Here is a 24,688-nt window from a genome sequence, read left to right on the forward strand (position 1 = left end):
CTTGATATCCATTGCCAATGATGTAAGTTCTTTTAAAAGCATGTTCATTTGAATGCCATGATGATATTCAATGACTATTGCTATGTCATTCATGTGTATACATTCAGCAACGTTAGTATAGCCTGTGATGAAATTGACACTATTTCACTTCTTTGGGGGTTATTCTGGAAACAGACTTGGTCTCTTAATATTAACATATCTGTTAATGTCTCATCCTCATTGCCTTATTTTTCTTACTTTGAGAAATAGGTTAAGCCAGTCTTTTTGTAGTGATGCTTTTTTTCTGAAGACTTTTTAATTCCATGGATGAGTAACCAGGGATTAGCTGCATGAAAACGCTTTGACCTATCATTTATAAGCATCAGTCATAAATGAGCTTATTTATGAGATGGTTGCAGAGAGACATGCATGAATGCTACACACACCAGGGAATCCAGCAGGAATATGAATTAATCTTTTCTTCATGTAGTCATCCACAAGATCATCCTTATAATCAGGAAAGGGAAGATCTCAAAATTTTATTCACAAAGGTAAAATTTCTTAGAATATTACAAAGAGTGAAATTGCTATTGTGATACTACAATGTTAGTAATACAAACACAAGTTAACAAGCCCATTTCCAGCTGTATGTTATGAGAGAATAGAGCGTAGTCCCACAGAGAAACTGACGTTAGTGATGACAGAAAGAATCTTATGTGAGATGCATGGAGTTGTCATGCACACACCGCTGTCACCTGTTTTCTTTATTTATCATCATAGAGTCTGGCTTTACTTTGTAATTTTTAAAAAATTAATTGCATGCTGATTCATCATTTGACACACTGGATTGAGAAAAATAAGGAAGATTGCAGACACACGTCATTTCACTTGTCTGTGTATTAATTTATAACAAAGTTCAAGAGTTAACTTAATAGGGGATAACTTCCTATAGAACTCTGTTATTAGAGCCATTTAGCATGTTGTTGTTTACCAAACACAGCACAGACAAGATCTGATCCCTGTGGATGATTCATGAGTTCATTCATTTATTCAAGTGGCACTTGTCTTCATGGCATTTACCACCATCCACTTCTTCGGAGAGGTTTTGATATTCTGAAAGCATGCACTTCAAATTGTCATTTCAACCTCCAAAAATAAAATGAGCAGCAAGACAGGAAATTGTGTTCTCTAAAATGATTAGCACTAGTCATAATCTGTTACTTAGTCATGGAATTAGCATGTTGATTAATGTGAAGTATTCAGCAATCAATTGGAATTGCAAGTAGCTCTTCAGGTTTTAGTTGAGGTGTGATGGATGAATGAGTAAAGTTTAGCACTTAAGTTCTCTGTGCTGGAGCTGGCATTTTTGGTGCTGTGATAAATGAGAATGCGCTCAAACAAGAACAACTGAATGAGACCTGGGGTTGTGCCTAACACCTTGTCAAAACAAAAAATATGAAGGCAAAGAGATATGTAGTCCTTATTACTTAGGAAACAGATTTTTATAAAGGGAAATTTACTGTCCGAGTACACACAAATATAAAAATATAAAAATATGAATTGTAGACTTGGAAATTTAGCTTTAAAACTAAGGGAAATTTTCTTTGTCAGTTGCATCAATTAGTAAGTAAATAATATAAATCAATTGTTCCATGGGAACATGAAACAGAAGTATTTCACCTATAACAACTCCCCTTAGTACTTTCCTGGAATACTGCCAATGCTGGAGACTGAGTAAAACATAAGATACATAATCCTTCTACATAGTTTTTAAAAAGGAATTAAATTAGTAAAAAATAGACATATCATGTACATCAGCATTAGTTGGATTAAAATGCAAATATTCAGAGACAAACCAGGGCAGTATTCATCTGTGAAAATGTTTCCCTCTATCTGCAGAGGTTGAAGAAGTATTTTTCCTGCTCAGGTAGAGAAGGTTCGGGAGTTCTTACTTCTCCATTAAATAACAACTTTTTGGGAACTCCATTCTCTCCTTCTGAGTTTTGGAATATGAAACAAATCCTCTTTATTTTCCCATGTCAGTTTTCTGTCTTAACTGTGTATGGCCTATCTAATCTGGCTTCCCATCTCATCGTCCGTTCCCTTTAGTGGTGTTAGGCCATGATGTTTTACGTTCACTCTTTAAGGAAGCCTTAAAGAATACAGCCAGAACCTCCTGGAGCTGATGAGATGAAATTACACAATTTCTCTAGAGGCTCTCTTTTATTTCATTCTTTTTTTTTCTTTTTTTGGCTTCAGATTGTTGTTTCGCTGTTTCTTGCTCTTATGGAGTCATTTCTCAGAGGCATCAGGATCTCTCCTGATCTCTCTTCACTCAGTCTGTCAGTGATCATTTATTGTGCGAATATACAGTGTGTCGTATGCACATTACACACATTTCCCAAGAAGCAGATACAAAATAGCCTGAAAATTCTGATTCTAAATATATTTTCCTCTTTATCATACTGCAACTAGCTATACAGATTAACGCTGTTCCTCATCCCTGCACTTTAAGATTAAAATGATTAATCAACGTTTAAAATGATTAATCAAAGTTTAATGGCAGACAGGAAAGAAATGAATATACTCTTGCATCCATTTTCCTCTTTATTTTCTTTTAAGACAATATTTCTCAACCACTTATTTTTTCATTAAGGTCCTTTGCATATATCTTTTTTCTTAATTGCCTTTTCCATGAAGTTTTAATACTCATATGTACTTTATATCTGTTTATATAGTCAATACATCTCTGAATTATATATGAAAATAATAAAATTTTTACACATCAAGAATTGATTCTTGTTCCTTTAGGGTGAATGGTGTTCCCTTTAGGAATGCTTACTCTAAAGTATTTGTGGAATACTCCTAGCACATTGGCCCAAAGATAATATTTCTATCTCATTGCTGGATGCCAAATGTTGCAGCACTGCTAGCCACAGAAGTACTGAGTTGTCTGCACAGAAAAAAGGAAAAATAGCTTTTAGCATCGCTGTTTGCAAGACTGCTAATACACATTAATCAACCTGTTGAATGAATGTATTCTTTTTGCAATTTTTAAAACTTTATATGTGTACCTGTGCATACCAATACATTCACATTATAAATACGTTTTAACTTACTTACCATGCCTGACAGAGTAACCAGATGTGTTTCCTTTTAGATTGTTGTGGTGTGTGTATTCTAATTTTACTATTTTAGCCACTGTTGCATCCTATCAATCATTATTTGATAAAATTTTGCTTAAAAATATTTCCCATAAAGTTCATTCTTCTTGTGTATTCCAGCTTCAATCTTTGTAAAGTATGTATGATATTATTGTGATGGCTAAGTTAGAAAAAGAATATAGAAAAATATAGCTTACTAAAAAAGAGATGTTAGATAAACTAGATATATATATAATTAAAAAAATAACTACTTGGGAACCTACGTTTGATCCTAGAACAGAAAAAAAAATGATATTGGAAGAATACCTCATGAAATTTAGAATAGCTCTGTAGATAAGTTAATAGTATTATATCATGATAATTTTTTGGTTTTAGAAACCATACTATAGTTTTATAAAACTATTAGCATTAGGGGAAGCTGAGAGAAGGTTTTTAGTGTAACTACGCTGATTTGTGACTTTTTGTCTTTCCAAAATTAGAAGGGAAGAAATAATAATTTCTGGATTACCCTAACCAATGCTTTTATTACCTAACACATGCAGAGCTTCATATAATCAAATAGACCCTCCTTTGCTGTGGCTATTAAATGAGAAGAATAAAGTGAATGAATGAATACTCAGTAATATGACATCACTTTCCTATGATATAGTTTCCCTCAACTCTGCTACTTGGGAGATAGATTGGGCCTCACAAGCCAAAGGGTACCTCGAGAAAGAAAAGGGTGTAGTCACAGCAATTCTCTTTCAATAATTTAAGTTCTTCCAGGTTGGGGCATGGAAAATCACCAGTCATGCTTTGAGGACCATCATTAGCCTGCTGTAATCATGATGCTGGAAGTCTGAATTTCTGTGTGCCTCGTTTTCATTCTCAAAATAGTTGGAAAATAAAGCAACACAAAACAGAGATAATCGAGATACTTTCTCTTCTTTATTAGGCGAGCAATGTCTGACCTTATAAAAGTTTAGTGGCTATTTGATTCAGAATATAATATATTTTTTTAAACCTCTTTTCTTCCCAGACGTTCTATTTCTTATAACTTATTAAGGCAAAATTGCTTGTCCTTGGCAATTTTTAATACCACAGACATTGTGGGATATGTTGTAAAACTTAATTCATTCTGAATGATTCAATATTTTAAGCCAGTTTTAGTCTTCTTGCTCCTCAAATCATATTTCTCAGAATAGCGTATTAAAATAATTGAACAATACGTTTTCAGAAAATGAATTAGGTAAGCCCTTGGTCAATAGCATGCAATTATTGCACTGTTGTTCAATTTTAGCTTGTCAGCTTGCTAGTGCAAAAACATTCCCTTCAATTCTAAATATTATTGTGTTCTTACTTCTGTTTAAAGAAAAAAGAAAAATAGAAATGTTTAGATACATTGTTTCTTGCCATACTTGATTTTTTGTTTAGCTTTTGCTTTTAAAAAATCATTATTCTTATAAAAACCATGCTACAGAATTTGTCTTCCATGGAAAAGAAAGGAAAATGGATATAAATACCTGTAGAAAACTAACTCACAGTGGACCACTAACATAAGCATGAAATAAGGTATTAAACATTTAGACATTTAGAAGCAAAAGAAAAAAAAGGAGAGAGAGAGAGAGCGGGAGTTAGAGACAGAGTGAGAGGGAGAGAGAAAATCTTTATGACTCTGGGTTGGGTAATAATTAGGAATTAATCTAAATATAGTCTAAAAATAGACATTGGGTACAGTGAATATTTTTACAATTTAATAGCTCAACTGAGTACTGGTATAATGGCTCACTTGGTTACCCCTCTACAAGTGTTAGGATCTCACATGGGTGCCAGCTCATGTCCTGGCTGTTCCACTTCCTATCCAGCTCCATGCTTGTGCCTGGGAAAGCAATGAAGGATAGCCCAAACCCTTGGGCACCTGCACCTATGTGGAAGCCCCAAATGGGGGCTTCTGGATCCTGGTTTAAAATCTGCTCAGCTCCAACCATCATGGTCATTTGGGGAATGAACCAGAAGACATTTCTCTCTACCTCACCTTCTCTCTGTAAATCTGCCTTTCCAATAAAATTATATAAATCTTTATTTTAAAAAAGTTCAACTGAAAATGCTCTTACCAAATGAAGCTGCAAGTTATGGAAAGAATCTTTTCTGATCTAATGACTGGCAAAGGATACACACCTAAGACATAATAAGAGCTCTAAAAATATAACAAAAGGGAACTTGGAAAATTATTCATACATCCCATTAAAAAGATAAATTGCAAATATGCTCCAAACGTTTCCTACTAATCAGCAAAATGCAAATGTATGTCACAACGGGTTACCATCATTTTAGAAAACATTAAATAATTTTTTCATTTATTTTTTAAACTCATAGGGATAGGGATAGGTACTAAACATTTTCGATCTATTTATCAGTGATGTAAATTCTTCAGCTTTATTCAACTGGAAGATCAACTTTCATTATGTTCAAAGCAGCTTGATTCACCTGCTTGATGCCTTAGTGAGGGTGACTGGAGATTTAGACCCAATTGTAGTCATTGACTGGAGCTATTATATAAGAATCCTATGGCATAATGTCTCAAGGGTATCTTATCTCTAACAGTTTGTCTTTCAAGAGCGGCTGCTATTGTGAAAAAGCAGGTAAAGCCACCAGCTGTGACACCTGCATGCCACATGAGTACCAGAACATGTCATGCTTGCTCCACTTCTAACCCAGAACTCTGCTATTGTGACTGAGAAAAGGACTGGAAGGTAGTCCAACTAAAAGGATCCTTGCTATCCACATAGGAGACCTAGAAGAAATTCCTGTCTCCTGGCTTTTGCCTGGCCAAGCACTGGCCATTGTGGTCCTCTTGGAAGTAAGACAGTGGATGGAAAATTTCTGTCTCTCTCTCTGTGTCCCTCCCTCTCTGTAACTCTGACTTTCAAATAAAAAAAACAAACAAAAGTAAAAAGAATGTTTCAAGAGACAGCATGAAAGCTACAACATTTATTATAGCCCAGAGATTTATTAATCTTCCTCAATCTTCTCTCTAGTAACATATTTACGTGCTTCTAACATGCAAAACCACAGCTTCCTTTTCACATTCTAACACTGTCTGGCTAAAACATCAAACAGAAAATGAGTCTCCCTGAAGACAGATCTAAACTATGCTTCATTTTGGGCTAAAGATCTGTGTACTATTGAGGCAACTATTCTATCCCATACGCAGTCAATATACAAAGGTGAAGCAGAATAGGTTAAATGCAGCATGCACTCCCAAATTTAAATTCTGGAGACAGTTGGAAAATTTATAACAAATTTTTATGTTTTATGAGAATTTGAGAAGTATAAAACACAGAATACTTTGTAGACCACTTAACAGTGAAATTGACAATAACAATATATACTTTGTGCAGACATGACCATCCAGATGTATTTATTCTAAATAGTCAACAAGTTTAATAGTTATGAGCAGATGTACCATGTTCATAAATAGATCAAAACCAGACATGTATAAAATAATATCACTATAATAATAATATTTTGGCAGGAAAAAATAAGTCTTTTGACAAGATTGATCTAAAACTATGATGGGTTACCACTACATTACATAATTGCTCAAAGAATCACTATCTTGAAAAATGCTATCTTTGATAAATGCAGGTCTATGAAAAGACCATCTCTTAAGTTACTGAAAAATTGTACATACACTTTTTAACATACACTTAGATAATGTTTACAAATAGTCAAGGTAATATAATTTCAGGAGTTAAATTTGCAAGGAAAAATACAATTTAGATTTCTCTAAAATATTTACATAATTTTTATTTCCAGTGTTGGAAATGATGTAATGAAAAAATATGTAGACTAATACATTATAAAAAATAATGCTGACAATTTAAAATAATAAGGAAAAACTCTAAAAAGAGAGGAAAAAATGAAACAAAAACACTAAAAAGATAATTCACACTTGAAAGAATTTATTGCATGGGTAGTTTATGGGCAATTAGATGCAAATCTTTCATAACAGCTGGGTATCATTCATGAACATTAACTGCATTTTGAAGTTATGCATTGCCATGAATAACTACTGCTTTATTTTTTTTCTGTTTGTAAGCATAGCTTCCCTAGGAAAATACGTTTATAGTCATTTTCTCTTGTTATTGCTCTTTGTTGTTGTTGAATTTTTATTTTGATTTTTTGAATTTTATGGTACAATTTCATAGAGACCGGGGTTCTCCCCACCCCAAATCCCACCCCCTGACAGATTTTTCCCACATTGCGACAGTAGTATAGTCCTTCATAAGGAGTCATGTTTCCATCAGTCTGTTACTTAAGTGCGCCCTGACATTGCTGGTACAGGCAATATCGGTTTTATTCTTTTTAAAATTCTTTGATTTCCCCATCCATTGGACTCATTTTCATATGCTAATCTGTTATGGAAACATTCTTACAGAAACAACCAAAATAATGCATATCAGGTTTCTAGTTATTCACTCTGCCTAACATGGTGGGACCATCTGGCATGCAACTAAAAAACCACTATTTCCAAGAATTTTTACTCTTATGTAGCATTGGCTTTTCTTTCAGGAGTTTAGCTTGCACATTTTCAGCATTCAGGATTTTATTCATTGAGGATTGTGTGTGCATGTGTGTTGTTGTTGTGTCTTTTGGGATTATGATGAATATTAGATATAAAATATTCACAAACTCTGAGCAAGTATATCATTCCAGATACTCACAGTCAATCATGCTTCCTGAAAATGACTCTTTCAGCATCTCAGTTTCACCTACAGGTTTTGATTCTGTTTTCTGAGTCATTATTTTCCTTCTGTGAAAAACAAACCATGTTAGCTGTTGACACAGTTTTATATCACTTCCTGCTCATAGAAATTAGGCATCTTGCAAGCTCTTTCGATTTTGAATGATCCTTTTGTAGAAGCTAGTGGTGTTTAACTGTTGCAATTTTTGTGTTTTCTTCCTGAGAAAAATTTATAAGCATCCTTTTGCTCAAAAGCATAAGCAGAAGTATTATAGCCATATCCTTTTGAAGTTATTTACCTACGTGCATAAAATAAGATGAAGCAGAAATTTCAAGATTTTGCCAGCAAATCTCAGTCAAACCCAAAAGCTCATTAGTTGGATTTTTATTGTTTCCCATGGCTGAAATGGCAATAATGTCAAACTTTCTGCTCCCCAGAGCAGAAAAGATGCATTTTTCTTCATTTTCTATGAAAAATTTCCCCTAATCCATTTAACCATCACAATATCCTCACAGCATGTTAACTGAAACTAAGGTCAAGGACATGTATTATTATTATTATTATTATTATTATTATTATTATTATTATTATTATTACAGTAGCACGTATTTCCAGTTACCTAATTCTGTTTTAGTCATTGCTGTATAGCAAATTGCTTCAAAATTTAGTGGCTTATAAAAAATATGTGCCCTATTAAATTTCATCATGTTTTATATCTGAACTTTGCGCAAGGCTCACTGGACTTTCTCCACATGATTTCAAGAGAAGTCATTCAGGGTTATTTACAAGTGGGTGTGCATTAGACCTCAGAGAAAATAACCTGTCACCCAAAAGAGCCCTACCTTTGAAACAGTATCATTTGCAGTAAGCAGTGTAATGTATATCATGTTGAATAACTTTGAAAGTGATAGGTTTGAGAATTAGGAAAATCTCAACTTTTGTTCTGCCCAAATATGGCATTAATAAAAGCACTTAATGTTCTCCATGTGCTCTCATCAGTTAAAATAATTTTCTGTCATTGTATTAGTCAACTTTTCATCATTACAACTACATTTCTCCTTAGGAAGGAAGATTCATGTCAAGCTCACAATCTTGGTGGTTCGCGGTTCAAGATTTACTATTCCATTGGTTTCGTGTCTGATGAAGGTTAAGGGTGGTCTGAGGCATGCAGATGAAGTATCACATGATGAGTTGGGAAGAGAGATGGGGAAAACACTCATGAGTGTCTCTCTGCCTGGTGTTGCCATATAAAGTCACTTTATTCAGTCCCTCTGCTCCAGCAATCTAATAAAACCTAATCACTTCCCAAGCACTTTCAGAGAGCAGAGGGATTAATTTTCCACCATAATCCATTATCTTCTAACAGTGATTCACTGATCATTAATAAGACTCTGGGACTACACGTTTAATAAATAAGGTTTGGAGATACCAAACTAATATTCAGATCATGTGAGTCATTAAGGTATTCAAGTATTAGTGGCAGATTAATACTACAGAGGAATAAATGGATCAATAGATTCAGTAGCAGGTCAGGTCAGGGATTAGTTTCTTGACACAGGGTGTTAAGGTACTGCTTATGCAGTATGCATCCTGTATCACAAGGCCAATTTGAATTCTGTGTGCACTGTGTTTTCCATGTAACTTCCTGCTAATGTGCCTGGGAGGCGGCAGACAACACCGAGCAGCAGGGATGGAATTCTAGGAGCAGGGATGGATTCTAGGAGCAGCCTAGCTGTTAAAAGGATCTGGGGAGTGAACCAGCAATAAAGGTTCTCTTTTGTTTCTCTCTGTATCTTCCTCTCTGTCGCTTTCTTTTTCAAATAAAGAAATGCAAAGATTAATGTTTCTTTGAAAAAAAAGAGGTAAGAGAGGACAGAATTATAATATGGAAATTAAATAACTGTAAATAAATATCCTTAAGAGTGTCAGCATTATCATTGGGCTAAATCCACTCAATGATCTGCATTTAATAAAATATTCATGTCCACAAGTTTTATCTATTCAAGTAGAAGATATTACAGGTTGCCAAATATTTACATTGGAAAAGGAAACACTTTCCAACTTGACTTTCACCTGTAATACTCTATACACAAATACTTGTGCTTATGAATAATCTCAAATGTCTTAAAAAAAAGTTTACTTATTTGAAATACAGTGTATAGAGAGAAGAGAGATCTTTCTACTGGTTCATTCCTCAAATGGCTGCAATGGTCAGAGCTGGACCAGTCCACACCCAGAGACCACAGGCTCCTTCTGAGTCTCTCACATGAATACTAGGCTCCTGGGTCATCCCCTGCAGCTTCCCCAGGAAGATTATAGGGAGCTGGATTTAAAGTAAAGCAGCCAGGACTCAAACCAGTGCCCATATGGGATTTGGGTGCAACAAGCTCAAGTTTAGCCAGCTACACTATAATGCCAGATCCTCAGTTATCTTTAAATAAATATTAATTTGGTTGTATTGTTTGTCCAAGAGGCAGAATACTTGTATTTAATTTTCTTCTTAATTCTGATTTGTTTGGTAAGTTGTATATGCATTATTCAGATAATCAAATGTAAATTATTGATGTTTTAAGTGGCTATTTCATTTGGGTTAGGAAGAGGAAACATTTCATCATACTCCCAAGAACTATTCTGCATGGTGTTCTAAAAGTCGACAGTTTCTAAAAGGACTGAATTCCTCCAAGGCATTATCCTATAGTTAACAGCACACCACATGGTTTCTTAGACAATCTCCAAATCAACAAACAGTCAGTTAAAAATTATCTGGGGTCCTGGAGCTGTAGCCTAGCAGCTAAAGTCCTCTCTGCATGCCTCAGGATTCCATCTTGGCACGAGTTCTTATCTTGCAGCCCTGCTTCCCATCCCGCTCCTTGCTTTTGGCCTGGGAAAGCAGTCAAGGACAGCCCGAATTGGGACCCTATACTTGCATGGGAAACCCGAAGGAGGCTCTGTGATCCTGGCTTCGGATCGGCGTAGCTCTGAGGATTTGCTTGGAGAGTGATCTTTCTCTGTCTCCCCTTCTCTCTGTATATCTGACTTTCAAATACATAAATAAATAAATAAACCTTTTTTTTAAAAAAAAATCATCTGGATTGCTCAAAAGAAAAACATAATTCCAAATACAATTTTGTCTCAGATAATGACATAGCTTAAAGTTTTCCAAAATGGAGAACATTTCTTTTAACATTCAACGTATAGCTTTTCACAGTAAATGATATGTAAGCCTTAATGATTCAGAAGATTCACACAAGATGCTGCTGTTTAGCAAGTTAAGCTATTAGTTGAGATGGCTGCAACCTGTATGCAGATTCCTGGTCCAGCTACTACAGCTGTGGTCCAAATTCTGCTTTATGTGCATGGTAGACACAGATGTTGACACACATGTATGATTTTGAACCCCCATTTAGGAATCTAGATGGTGTTCTGGGCTCCTGGCTTCCACATGGCCTAACCCTGGCTTTTGTGGCCATCTGACGAGTGAACCAGTGAATGGAAGATCAATCTCTCGGTCTTTCTTTCAGTAACTCCTCCAAATAAACAGAAAATAATTTTTTTAATGGAAAAGATAGGGCCTGGCATGGTGGCCTAGTGACTGAGGTCCTCGCCTTGAATGCGCTAGGATCCCATATGGATGCAGGTTCTAATCCCAGCAGCTCCACTTCCCATCCAGCTCCCTGCTTGTGGCCTGGGAAAGCAGTGGAAGATGGCTCAAATTCTTGGGTCCCTGCACCCGTGTGGGAGACCTGGAAGAAGCTCCAGGTTCCTGGTTTCAGATCAGTGCAGTTCTGGCCATTGTGGCCATTTGGGGGTTGAACCAGTGGATGGAAGATCTGTCTCTCTGTCTCTTTCTCCCTGTAATCTGTCTTTCCAATAAAAATAAATTTTGATAAAAAATTTTTAGAATTTTGGAATTAGAGCCCCACACAGAAGCCTAGTGGCTAAAGTCCTCACATTGCATAACCAAGGATAGCATATGGGTGCTGGTTCCTGTCCTGGCTGCCCCACTTCCCATCCAGCTCCCTGCTTTCTGCCTGAGAAAGCAGTAGTGGGTGGTTCAAGGTCTTGGCACCCTGCACCCGCGTGGGAGACCCACAAGAAGCTCCTGGCTCCTGGCTTTGGATTAGATTGTCTCTGGCAATTTCCGTCACTTAGGGGGTAAATGAGCAGGTGGAAGATATTTTTGTCTCTCCTTCTCTCTGTAACGCTATCATTCCCATAAAAAGGAACAAATCTTTGAAATACTTGGAATTAAACAATAACAGAATGAGTGAATTTGTAATGCAAATTTCAGTTCATGAAGTAAATTGGGAAGGACAGGCTTTCATTGCAGGTGTGCCCTAAACGACGAAAAACATGTAAGCATCCACATCCTATTTGGAGTATCACAAACGGAAATAGGATGAATTTAAGAACTGATGAACTGGCAAGTGACATGGGAATGGCGTCATTGTTTTATGTGCAGATTTATTTGCAATCAAAGGTGATTGAGCAGGAATGGGATGAGTGAGTGAGTGCACTGGATGGGCTGCCTTCTGGAGTGAAGTCTCCCTGCTGTGCAACACCTTGAGGAGGTGAAGCACCTGACATCCATAAATCATTTGTCTCTATCAAAGGCAGTGGCAATAAGCACAGGCTTTGTTGCATGCTTACTGTGAAAGTCAAGCATCAAGGAAATCTCTAACTTCTAGAAGAATGTCCCATGGACCAAGTTTACTTCTCCAGCAGTTCTGACAATGGCGTAGAACGATTTGATAGAATACAGATTTCAATCATTTACTATTTCAATTTTCAGTTTTGTATTCACATCCGGGTTACTGAGTGTGAAATGAAGAGTGTTATCCCATTGATGGAACACCTTTTATATTCTAACCATTCCTTCATAATTTTGTTTCTGGAATTGGTTTATTTTGAAATTTTGTTAATAATTTTAAGATAGTCTGCCATTTTCAGAGAGAAATATTAACCATATGGATCTTGAAGAACTCAGAGAGAGAAGTCTGAGGTAACCTTTCTAAACGTCTAACATGTTACTATAAAATGATCTTCTCCCCTGTTGGTTTAGTAACTGAGAATTAGTAATGTGCTCATCCATAATGTGCAATTATTTCAGAATCAGTGGCCCCAGATGCCCAACCTCCCTGGGGAGCTGTTCACAGAGCAGATGGTGCAGACAACAAGAGGGGTATTACAACTTTGATGTTAGAAACAATTATTCCACCAAGGAGAATTAATGCTCTGTGCTTTGTTGCACATGCGAACCTAGTTGTATACTGCTTCAGAACTGAGAAATCTTATAAAATAAAACTATCAAGCCATGTGTCAGGGAGTTTAAACTTCTTTATTCCTTTGATGAAGGTTAAGTTGCTTTCTGATCACCTGTAAGTTAGCCCAGATCTCTGATACAGACTCTGTAAAATAGAAAGGATTTGGATTGACCTTCTTGTTTGTACAGTTTCCAGTTTTACGTAAGACCAAGGATCAGAAATACTATATATGGTCCCTGGGTAAGCTGGGAATCATCTTATTTTTTAAGAGATTTATTTATTTTTATTGGCAAGGCAGATATACAGAGGGAAAGAGAAATAGAGAGAGATCTTCCATGTAATAGTTCACTCACCAACGGCCGTAACGGCCGGAGCTAAGCTGATCCGAAGTCAGGAATCAGGAGCTTCCTTTGGGTCTGCTACGCAGGTGCAGAGTCCTAAGGCTTTGGGCCATCCTTGACTACTTTCCCAGGCCACAAGCAGGGAGCTGGATGAGCAATGAAGCATCTGGGACACAAACCAAAGCCCATATGGGATCCTGGCCCGTTCAAGGCGAGGCTTTAGCCACTATGCTATTGTGCCAGGCTCCTGGAAATTGTTTTAAACACATTATTGAGGTGCTAAATATAGTTTGGTAATAAAGAACTTTTCTATCTCAGTATTCATTTGTGTGCAAATAAAATCTAAATAATGTGGACTCTTTAAACTTGAATTTCCAGATATTTAGGACATTATCATTTTATAGTTTTGTTTTAGAACATGGCTGTGAATCAATGATGTAAGTGTATTTCGAAGCAAGGTTCTTCTGCTGCTTCGCAGAAGGAGACCCACAGTGAATACCAGATAGCATTTAGCCTTGTCGATAGCTGATTTTTCTTTCCCTGATTCAGACACCAAAACAAAAGGATATTTAATGTCTTTTTAGGTCACTTTCATAGCAGCAAATGTTTGTGGAAGCTCTGAAATTACGTCAATAAATTTCATTACTAGTAGTAATTACATTAAGATAGATACAACTTGAACTTTGGTATATATACTGTGGCTTAAAAATACTTTTATTCTGGCCTAAGAATAGGAACAGCTGCAGAGAGTTCAGGGGAAATATGTTACATCATAACGATGCTGAGAATAACTGTTATACATCTTCTGAAGGAGTTAGAAGGAATTATGTTTCCTGGCAGCTAGGATGATAACTTGCCTTTGTTAACTTTTCCTGTCTACACAGACAGAATAAAACTAATTGTAGACCAGCCACTTTCTCCTAACTCCAGTTGCAGTCATAGGAAGATGGTGACCTCTGTCCAAAAACATTGACTTAAAGGTTGTATAGATTTGTAGGGTTCATTATGGTTCCTGAAATTTATGTACTGGTGAGATAAGCAGTCTCATTGGTCTATATATTGCAAGAATTTTTTAAAAATTCTTGGTTTCTATATTATGGTAACTCATAATGTATTAATAAATTTTAAAACATTGAAGAAAATTTGTTTTCCATTTTTCTAAACATCTTCAGCCTTCACTGATTTTCACAGAGGTTTTTCTTTAAGTTTCTTCATTGTGCTTATAATTAAGTCCCTATTTACTTGCTTGTTTCAGAAATCTAAGGAGAAAAATGCATAGTTAAGTCATATACTGCACATACACCAACTAGTTGTCTTTGTCATTTTGCATGTTAACTCAGAAGTTATGAGCTAGAATCTGGTTGAAATCAATGATTCTTCTTGTTTTGAATTACCTATGTAGGGTCTAATGGCAGTCCAATATTATATGAAGACAAAATAGCAAAGTAAACTTTGCATGGAGGAGCAAAATATAAAATGATAAATTGTGTCTTTCTGAGGTCTTTCTGGAGACACCATGAAAAACTCAGCACTGATATGCATCTTTTAGGTAGTAGTAAGTGAGGATTGAAGGGTCTGCGAAGCTCCTAAGACTCTAACTCTTTGTATATATTGTCCTCTGTCTTTTTTTTTTGTCCTAGGATTACAGAGTGAATATCTTTCTGCGTCAGAAATGGAATGATCCTCGCCTAGCATACAGTGAATATCCTGATGATTCATTAGACCTCGACCCTTCCATGTTGGACTCCATTTGGAAACCTGATTTGTTCTTTGCCAATGAAAAGGGTGCCAACTTTCATGAAGTCACTACAGATAACAAATTGCTGAGAATTTTCAAAAATGGAAATGTTCTTTATTCGATAAGGTAAGTCATAGACAAATTTCTGATTTCAAAGTGGTGTACTGTTTGTTTTGTTTGTGAAGAGTTTCGAAAATTTTCAGCATTGTAATTGTTGTAATTGAGTTTCTCTCAAATATACTGTTTTCCAAATATGCCTGATCAAAAATAACAGAGTAAATTGTCAGACCAGGAAGAACATGATTGATTCTTAGAGTTTTTGTTTTGTTTTGTTTTTGTTTTTATGAATGACCTGGGTGAATTTTAAGGGAGCAGGGATCTCAAAGGCAAATAGAGAAGCTGAATTAATATTACCATTAACTTTTTATATATACTTACCTCTTTTGAACTTGCACAGGTGAGAAGTACTTAGGTGTACTTACCTGGGATCCATTTCACACACATGTCTTCCCAGGGTATGTATTTTTAAATGATACCCTTATACCCCTCTGGTCACAGTTTTATATTTTAGGCTGGGCTGTCAAATTTCTATCCTTTGAAACATCCTGCCTAGTGGTAATTTATCATAAACTTTAAGAAAAGGAAACACTTGTCCCAATCCCTGGAAAAGATTTAGATTTTAGTTGTCCATGATGCATTTCTCAGAACTATGCAGCATTTAAAATACAGTGATAGTTAACATTAAGGGTAAACCCTAGTCACAAAATTTCCTGACTCATTTAACCTTGTCAGTTCATTAAATTTCAAACAGGTACAGATTCAACAAATCACAGCTTACAATGAGATACTTACTGATCTGTATCACTTTAGAAAAGTACTCTGACTTCAAGATCTTTTCTCAAAAGACTCCTCCAGTTATTTCTTAGGTCAGTTCAGTTGGACAAAACAAGATATCAAGAACAGATGTGCCATATTTCCTATAGAAAAAGAATAGGCTCAACTTATAGCAACAAGTGAATATTTACATGTTTATATCACCAGTAACATAATTTCTAAGTTTTAAATATGGTTAATGTAGAGGTGGGGTGTGTATGGTGTGAGTGTGTGTGTGTGTGTGCATGTGCGTGTGTGTGTGTGTGTGTGTGTGTGTGTGTCTGAAGATGTGTCTAATGTACCTAAGTCATTTGAAAGACAAAGTTAAACAGAAGGGAAAAGAGAGAGACACTTTCCATCTGCTGGTTCACTTTCCAAATGACCACAGGTGCTGGAAAGACAAGTCCAAAGTCATGAGCAAGGAGCTTCTTCCAGGTATTCCACATGCTTTCTGGTGTCCACATCTCTGCTGCATTCCCTGATGTGTTAGCAGGGAGCTAGATGGGAAGTGGAGCAGCCAGGAGTGGCATCAGTGCCCATATGGGTTGCCAGCACCACAGATAGTAACTTCACCGACTGTGCCACAGTATCAGACCCCATAGCAAGGTTTTACACTTAAGAGTGATCCTTCGTATTTTATTTCTGTCTTATTTTCCCTCTTATGGACTTCCTTCAAATTGGGGATGAAGATATTTGATTTTGTGCTTAGCTGGATATGAAGAATATTCTATCTTTGTGGAGAAATAATGTAAAATCACTTAGTTAGAACTTAATTTAACCTAGTTGCTTAATTATTTTGATTATTCTTTTCTGCAGAGTATTTTACCCTAAGATGGGTTTCCATCACCTCATTCCAATATACCATGTATGCTTTTCACATTTCCCCATTTCCCATTTAAAATATTTTTTTCCTTTCAAAATACTGATTGCTGTTTGAAATTGACAGGGTGATGTCACACTATAATAAACTGACACTCATCAGGTTTCTGAAAAATGACTCATGTGTTCATATAACCTTGAGTGATTAATGGTCACTCTTGATATAAAGGAAGCTTTTGGGTAACATTACTACTTAACATTCTTACTCTCATATAGGAGAATAGTGCATTGTTTTATGAGGCAAGATCACTTTAGACATTTTAGAAAATTACCCAAATTATAAGCATAAGCAGATAGTAAGAATTTGACTTTTCGGAAGATTAGGAAGAGCTCTTCTTTTATATTCTGCATGCTAAGTAGAAATAAAGTCATGGACAGTACACAAAACAAACCTAAGGAGACTTCCAATGGTACAGACAAAAGACAGAGTGCCTAAGGAATTAGAAACTCAAGGAAAAACAATAAGCTCCAGAGATTGTTTTTTCTTTTTTCACGTAAATCTTAGAGTTGGAGATGTAAAAGCTGTCAATTTATAAACATCAGCAGGTATAGCTGCAACACTTGCAATCCAGCTTCCTGCTAATGCACCTGGGAAAGCAGTGGAAGATAACCCACGTACTTGGGCCTCTGAGCCCACCTCAGAGACCTAGATTAAACCCTTGGCTCCTGGCCCCACCCTGGCTCAGCCCTTGGCATTGCAGTCATTTGGGGGTAAACAAGTGCAGGAAAGATTTTTCTTTCTCTCTCTCTTCCCCTCTCTACATAACATTGGCTTTCAAATAGACAAACTAAACCAAAAGGAAATTTACCTAAACAGAGACATCACAGATTGGAAGAAAGGTATGAGAATAGAACCTCAGGGACCTGTGTGAATGCAACAAAAATAAAAAAGAGAAAATACTGGATACGATTTCAATGAGTTTTATAAATGGCATAAACATAAACATTCAAGAAATTAATCTCCAAAGTGGATTAACTCAAAGATATTCGTACTAAGACACATACTATGTAAACTTCTGAAGTGTATCAAAAACACTGACTATATCTAGAGACTAATGGCACCTCATGCATAGAGAAAAAACTATTCAAATGATAGCAGACACCCATCAGGAATCATGGAAACCAGAAAGAGATATTGCATATTTTTCAGATATTGGAAGAAATCGTTATTGTAGAATCTTAGACTCAGTGAAAATACCATTTAGGAATGAAGGTAAACTCTAGAGTTTCTTGGATGAAAGAAGACCAAGAGAATCTATTGCACGTGAACCCAGTATGGCCAAGGAAGATTCTCCAAGCAGAAAATAAATGATAAAACAATGGACAGAGGTATATGAACAAGAAAGAACGAACACAGCAATAAAAGATGTGGGTTACTGTAATAGATATTTGCTCTCATTTTAATTTTCTACATTATATTTGACAATTGAAGTAAAATTGCTAACATTCCGGTTGGGGGATGGAAATTAAAGTAACAAATTTAAAACATTTATTGTAAAACTATTGACAGAAATTGGCTATTTGCTAACACTTAATGTTCCCTGATAGACTTTCTGTGGGCATATTACTTGATATTAACTGGGAAGATTATCTGTTAAGATACATTCAAATAAAAAATGTACTTATTCTTCAAGTTGGCAATTCTATTTATAGGAATCTAAATTGAGTATGCATTTAAGGGTTTCTAAGATACAGTTACAAACACATCCACAGCAACACTTAATTGACAACAAGAGTCTATGTTTTCGGCAATAAAAATGTTAAACTCATTAATAGAACCATATCATGAAACTGTGTGCATGTGATAGATCTAAAAGTATTAAGAGCAAAAAGTCTACAAGATGTATTTATGATATGTTTTACATTTCTATATGTTTGAAACATTTCTATTCATAATTATATCTGTGTATGTGAAAACTGAGACAACTGTGTAACTGCAGTCCTACAGATGGACTAAGTCACTTAGTTGCTCTAATTAAAATACATTATTTTAAGGAATACTACAAGTTATTTATTACGTTGAAAGTTTTAATAATTTTACTAGCATTATTTAGGCCTTGTCATTACATGCCTTAGAAAGAGACAAGTGTTTCTTGTCTTGAAACAGAAGATCAAATTGTTGTGCTTCAATATGATGTCATCCACTATGAATTGCTCCCATCTTTCTAATACTTTGAGGGAAGATATGGAATAATTCAGAAGGAAAATTTTTTTAAAGATTTATTTATTCTTATTGGAAAATCAGATATACAGAGAGAAGGAGAGACAGCGAAAAAGATCTTCCGTTTAATGATTCATTCCCCAAGTGACCACAATGGCTGGCTGCTGCACCAATCCAAAGCCAGGAGCCTGGAAATTCCTCCAGGTCTCCCACACTGGTGCAGGGTCTCCAGGCATTGGGCCGTCCTATACTGCTTTCTCAGGCCACAATCAGGGAGCTGGATGGGAAGTGGAGCTGCCGGGATTAGAACTGGTGCCCATATGGGATCCTGGGGCATTCAAGGCGAGGATTTGAAATGCTATGCACCGCGCTGGGCCCTCAAAGGGGCATCTTTTATCTCTCAGCATAAATTCAGATGAAATGGATGGTTTCTCAGTCCTAATTTTATTTGCTGTATCTTGGCTCACATGATCAAGGAAAAAAATTATTTTGTGAGTGTATATGAATTGTTTTTGGAGATCTCACAGAACTTTAAAATCTTCAAATACTTAGACTCTTCAGTTTCTTGATTAACAGAAACGGTTTTAGAAAAAAAAATTGTACATTTTACAAATGCAGCATCTGTTTCACGAAAGAGCTGTGTTTCCTGTTCATTTAAAGAGTCAAAAGTTCGTGCAAATGCAACCACTTGAATAAACTTACATACTTATTTGTGTCACTTCTGTAAATCGTACGAAGACAAAGATACAGAGAGTAAAAATAAGAGCAACATTAACAGGCCAGATGGATGAAATAATGGAAAAGGAGACAGCAGAAAAGGTGACAACACTGCTTAGGAAGCTTGGAAAGTAGTTCACATTGACAACACAGAGAACCTGCACAAACCTAGGCCAAAGTTCCAAAAGGAGGAAATTTGGACTTCAAAACTTGGGATTATTAAAGATCTAGAAGAAAAAAAATATTTACAATTTGTGGTTACGGTGACCCCTCTATTACTGATTTCTTCACCTGCACCCTTCAGATTAGGAACAGTCTGTTTACTTTTTAGTCTGGAAAGAACTCAGGAGAACAGCAAGTATCAGGCTGGCTTTTCTAAGCACTCCAGGAGGAGACACTCCAGGCACAATCAAGGCCTCTCCTGAGGCATCCAACCAAGAAAATGAGTATGATGTGAGTTCGGTGCATCAGAAAGAAGTATTCATGGCCTGCTACCAAGCACTGAGGGATGACCTGAACCTCCCCTGAGTGGTAGAACTTGTCTAAAAAAAAAAAAATCCACATTTACTGAAATCTGCAAGCCTCTGAAAGGTCATGTTATCATCCTGTCGTTCAAATCATTTCTCAGTTTCCCGGCCCACTTTAAAAAGATATACAGAGATTTGATGACATCTGTGATTATTTTTAAAGCTGAGAACAGAATACATACACAGGAAAGAAAACATAAAATATAAAATAAAATAAAAATAAAAGCAACAAAAGATTTTGACTCAAGAGAAAAATACAGGAAGTAGCAAAAGCTATAAAAATGTGACTGATTGCCTCAGACAATTAGAAAATGAAACAAGATACTTTTACGAATGAGAAAATTGCATCATTCTACACATAGTAACAGCAAACTCTAAGGTAATCTGGGCAACAGTCAATGGAATATTTGGCAAAGGAAATGAAGAAATATACCAGAAGTAATCAAGATGCAATGAAATAGAAAATGGGAGAAACAAATGAAAAAAAATAGGAACAACATACAAACTATCAATACCTAACTGGAGAGAAAAGAATAGAAAAAACAGAGGACAGATTTATAAAAAATGGAATGCACATCTCAGCTTCCATGTTTAGCTATAGAGAATTATTTTGTATCTCTGGTGGGGATTTGAATTTGAACCAGAAATAAAATTACAGAAGCTGAAGCTACTATTAACATAAGACATTTGCTAATACAAGGAAATTCAAGGTTCCAAAGCTATAATTAGAGCAAACTACCAAGTTTACCTATAAACAATAATTACATATTCATAGCATGCAAACCCAGAACATTGATTTATCCACAAATGCTTATATAACTGAACTTTGAGTATTGGTGGAAATTATATGAGGTATAGTTTGTGATAAATTAATTCTTAGTTTTCCCTTGTGAGAAATTCATGCTTCAACTCTTTTAAAATTAAAGTGCAATTTTAGGGGAATCAAGATGGCGGAATAGGGTAAGGACACATTTAAACAGACGGAGAAACATTTACTCAGGATGAAGCAGAGAGGACATATTCCAGGAAATTGGAAAGGACAGAACAACAGCAGAGAGGTAGCTAGAGACTGACAGACACAGGAAAGCAGCGGACACAATGGTGTGGTGTTGCAGTGACTGATACTGCAGCGGCATTCAGCTAACAGCGATCTGAGCTCCACCAGCAGCTGGAACTCCACCAGCAACCAGGTGGGAAGGGACTTTCACTGGGAGCTTGGGAGGTAAACCCAGACAAAGAACTGTTCATCCTGCTGGTCCCTTTGATTTGAACAGGAGCAGAGACAGAGCAGCAGTTCCCAGACGGACAATGCGAGAACAGAGTGGATTTCACAGCCTGGTCAGCCCCCTAGAGCTGAAGTAGAGCAAATTAAAAGTACAATGGAGAGTCTCCAAAATAGAATGAAGCAAGCAGAAGAAAGAATCTCAGAATTGGAAGGTATTTCCTGTCATCAGGGGGAAGCAAACAAAAAGCTGGAAGCAGAGCTGGATCAGGCCAAAAAAAGTATTCAAGAATTGAAAGACATTATTAAGAGACCTAATATGAGAGTTATGGGAGTCCCAGAAGGTGCAGAAAGAGAAGCTGAGTTTGCAAATGTATTTAATGAAATAATAAAGGAAAATTTCCCTAAACTAGAGAAAGAATTTGGAAGCAAGATCAGGGAGGGGCACAGAACTCCCAGCAGGCTTGATCAAAAGCGATCTTCACCAAGGCACATGATCTTCAAGCTCTCTTCAATTGAACATAGGAAAAGATCCTTAAATGTGCACATGAAAAAAATCAATTGACATATAAAGGAATGCAAATTAAACTCACAGGAGATCTCTCACAGGAAACTCTACAGGCAAGAAGAGAATGGAGTGACATATTCCAGATTCTAAAAGAAAAAAATTGTCGGCCTAGGATAACATATCCAGCAAAGCTTTCTTTTGTCTTTGAAATGAAATAAAATTCTTCCACAGTAAAGAAAAGTTTAAAGAATTTGCCTCTTCCAAACCTGCCCTACAAGATACTTCAAAATGTTCTCTTCACAGAGAAGAGGAATAACACCTACCCAAACCAGAGGCAAATGTGAAGAACATCCCAGAAAAATGACAACAGAAGACTAAACCAATGAACAACCCATTCCTAAAATGACAGGACCAAAGTACTATCCATACATATTAACCCTTAATGTAAATGGCTTAAGCTCAATCAAACGTCATAGATTAGTAGACTGGATTAAACAACAAAACAACATCTATTTATTGTCTAGAAGAGACACACTTCACCAACAAAAATCAGCAGAATCTGTATCGCATGGGTTTTGTTGTTTTCTGTTGGTTTCATCTCTTCAAAACACTTTCTTCTGGGGCCCGGCGGCATGGCCTAGCGGCTAAAGTCCTCGCCTTGAACGTGCCGGGATCCCATATGGGTGCCGGTTCTAATCCCAGCAGCTCCACTTCGCATCCAACTCCCTGCTTGTGGCCTGGGAAAGCAGTTGAGGACGGCCCAAGGCTTTGGGACCCTGCACCCGGTGGGAGACCTGGAAGAGGTTCCTGGTTGCCGGCACTGGATCGGCGTGTGCCGGCACCGGATCGGCGCGTACCGGCCCGTTGCGGCTCACTTGGGGAGTGAAACATCGGTTGGAAGATCTTCCTCTCTGTCTCTCCTCCTCTCTGTATATCCAGCTTTCCAATAACAATAAAAAATCTTTAAAAAAAAAAAACAAAAAAACCCAACACTTTCTTCAGATTAAATCATTCAAAGACTCATAGATCATACAGTAGCATCATTTTCTTTAAGAAGGTTCTTGATTTTCATTTCTTCAGCTACACGTTAGTCATATAGTAGCATGTTATTTAACTTCTTGGTGTTGTTAATTTCTTTTTTCTCCCTGATGTTGATTTTGTTTTGTGGCTTTTCATTTAAGGAGATGTATATTAGCTGTATGATGGAGACTGTCATATCTAGTAATATGTCATTTAACTTCATGGCATTTTAAATTTCTATTTTTCTTTCTATTATTGATTTTGTATTACGGCTTTTCATTTGAGGGGATGAACAGTAGCTGTGAAATGGAGACTAACATCCAGATGTGAGGATACAATGTAGTATGCATTTCTACTTCCAGACAAAGACAGACTTACAATGAAACTGTTTACTATATCTTGACAATAGGATGCTGGACTCTCTGCCATTGCTCATGCCCGCAATGATGGACATATGACTGTGTATGAAAAACTATATTTCAGTAATGATATAGAGGAACTAGGTGGGGGGAATTGGGGAGGGGATAAGGGAAATGCCAGGAGCCTATGGAATTGTATCATAAAATAATAACAATAATAATAACAATAAAATGTAAAAAAAATAAAAAAATAAAATATTTTTTATCGAAAAAAATTAAAGTGCAATTTTAAACAACAATTTTAAACAACTTAAAAAAAGAAAGTGCAATTTTAAACAATATTCATATTATACATATGAAGTGCTAGAAATGTGGGTAAGTATCACTACAGCAAAGGTGAAATAATGAATTATTTTAATGATTTTGAATAAAGTAGTATTGAAGTGAGAGCCTTGAAGAAAAACGCATGAATGAAAATTGTCAATTTGGAAATTCAACTTTACTTGCAAAGTTAGTTTAATACTATTTTGTGGATCATGACTGAAGACATCAGACTCCTAAGTCAGAGACAAACCAAACATTGCTGACTGTAGGCAAGCAGTGATTACTAGCCAGTGCAACTGTTAATCCACCTGTCTAATTTCTCCCTTTTCCTCAAGGCTCACTGGAACAATGCAATAGGTTCAAATGGAAGTCAAGCACAGAGAGGATTTATGACACTATTGTGAAATACAAGGTTCAGCAAACGCGTTACTTTCAGAGGAGGTTAAAGCAAACCTTCTCTTTGTCCATGTGGATGATGTCATCGCTGAAACTTAGAAGCTGAGCAAACCACCTTGAGACATGTTTCAAGCAGAAGAAAAGTCAGGCCCTTGTCATGCTGGTATAGCAAGCAAGAGAGGCAGTCGAACAAGATGCCCCAGGAGGACCATTTACCCGATCAAAACAGTTTTTGACTTTTACTAGTTGTGATTTGGGGCAAGACTCTTTGTGTTTGAAAGGTCCAGATACTGATTGTCTGGAGCCTGAAATAATTTAGCTCAAGAACCATTATTGTGTCAGGTATAAAGCTTTTAATTTCACTAGAGCTGTTATTTTTTTTTTTTTTACCATTTCTAGAAAGAAAACATGAAAGAAAGTAGCATATTTTCCAGAATTATAGAAATCAGTACTGAATGGATTCTTAAAAGTTATGAATCTACCTGAGAG

At 36.3% G+C, this 24,688-nt stretch overlaps 1 protein-coding gene across 4 annotated transcripts in view; it reads left to right on the plus strand.

Annotated features, from left to right (window-relative positions):
• The window catches only part of GLRA3 (glycine receptor alpha 3), a 123,156-nt gene that overhangs the window by 47,336 nt on the left and 51,132 nt on the right, over positions 1-24,688 (plus strand). For all 4 annotated transcript variants that reach the window (XM_004579034.3, XM_012931395.3, XM_058670411.1 and 1 more), the window contains one exon: positions 15,116-15,339. In XM_004579034.3, coding sequence (XP_004579091.2) covers positions 15,116-15,339 — 224 coding nt within the window. The remainder of the gene's footprint in view (positions 1-15,115; positions 15,340-24,688) is intronic.

The sequence above is a fragment of the Ochotona princeps genome, chromosome 11 (assembly GCF_030435755.1).
Source record: "Ochotona princeps isolate mOchPri1 chromosome 11, mOchPri1.hap1, whole genome shotgun sequence".
NCBI classification, from domain to species: Eukaryota; Metazoa; Chordata; class Mammalia; order Lagomorpha; family Ochotonidae; genus Ochotona; species Ochotona princeps.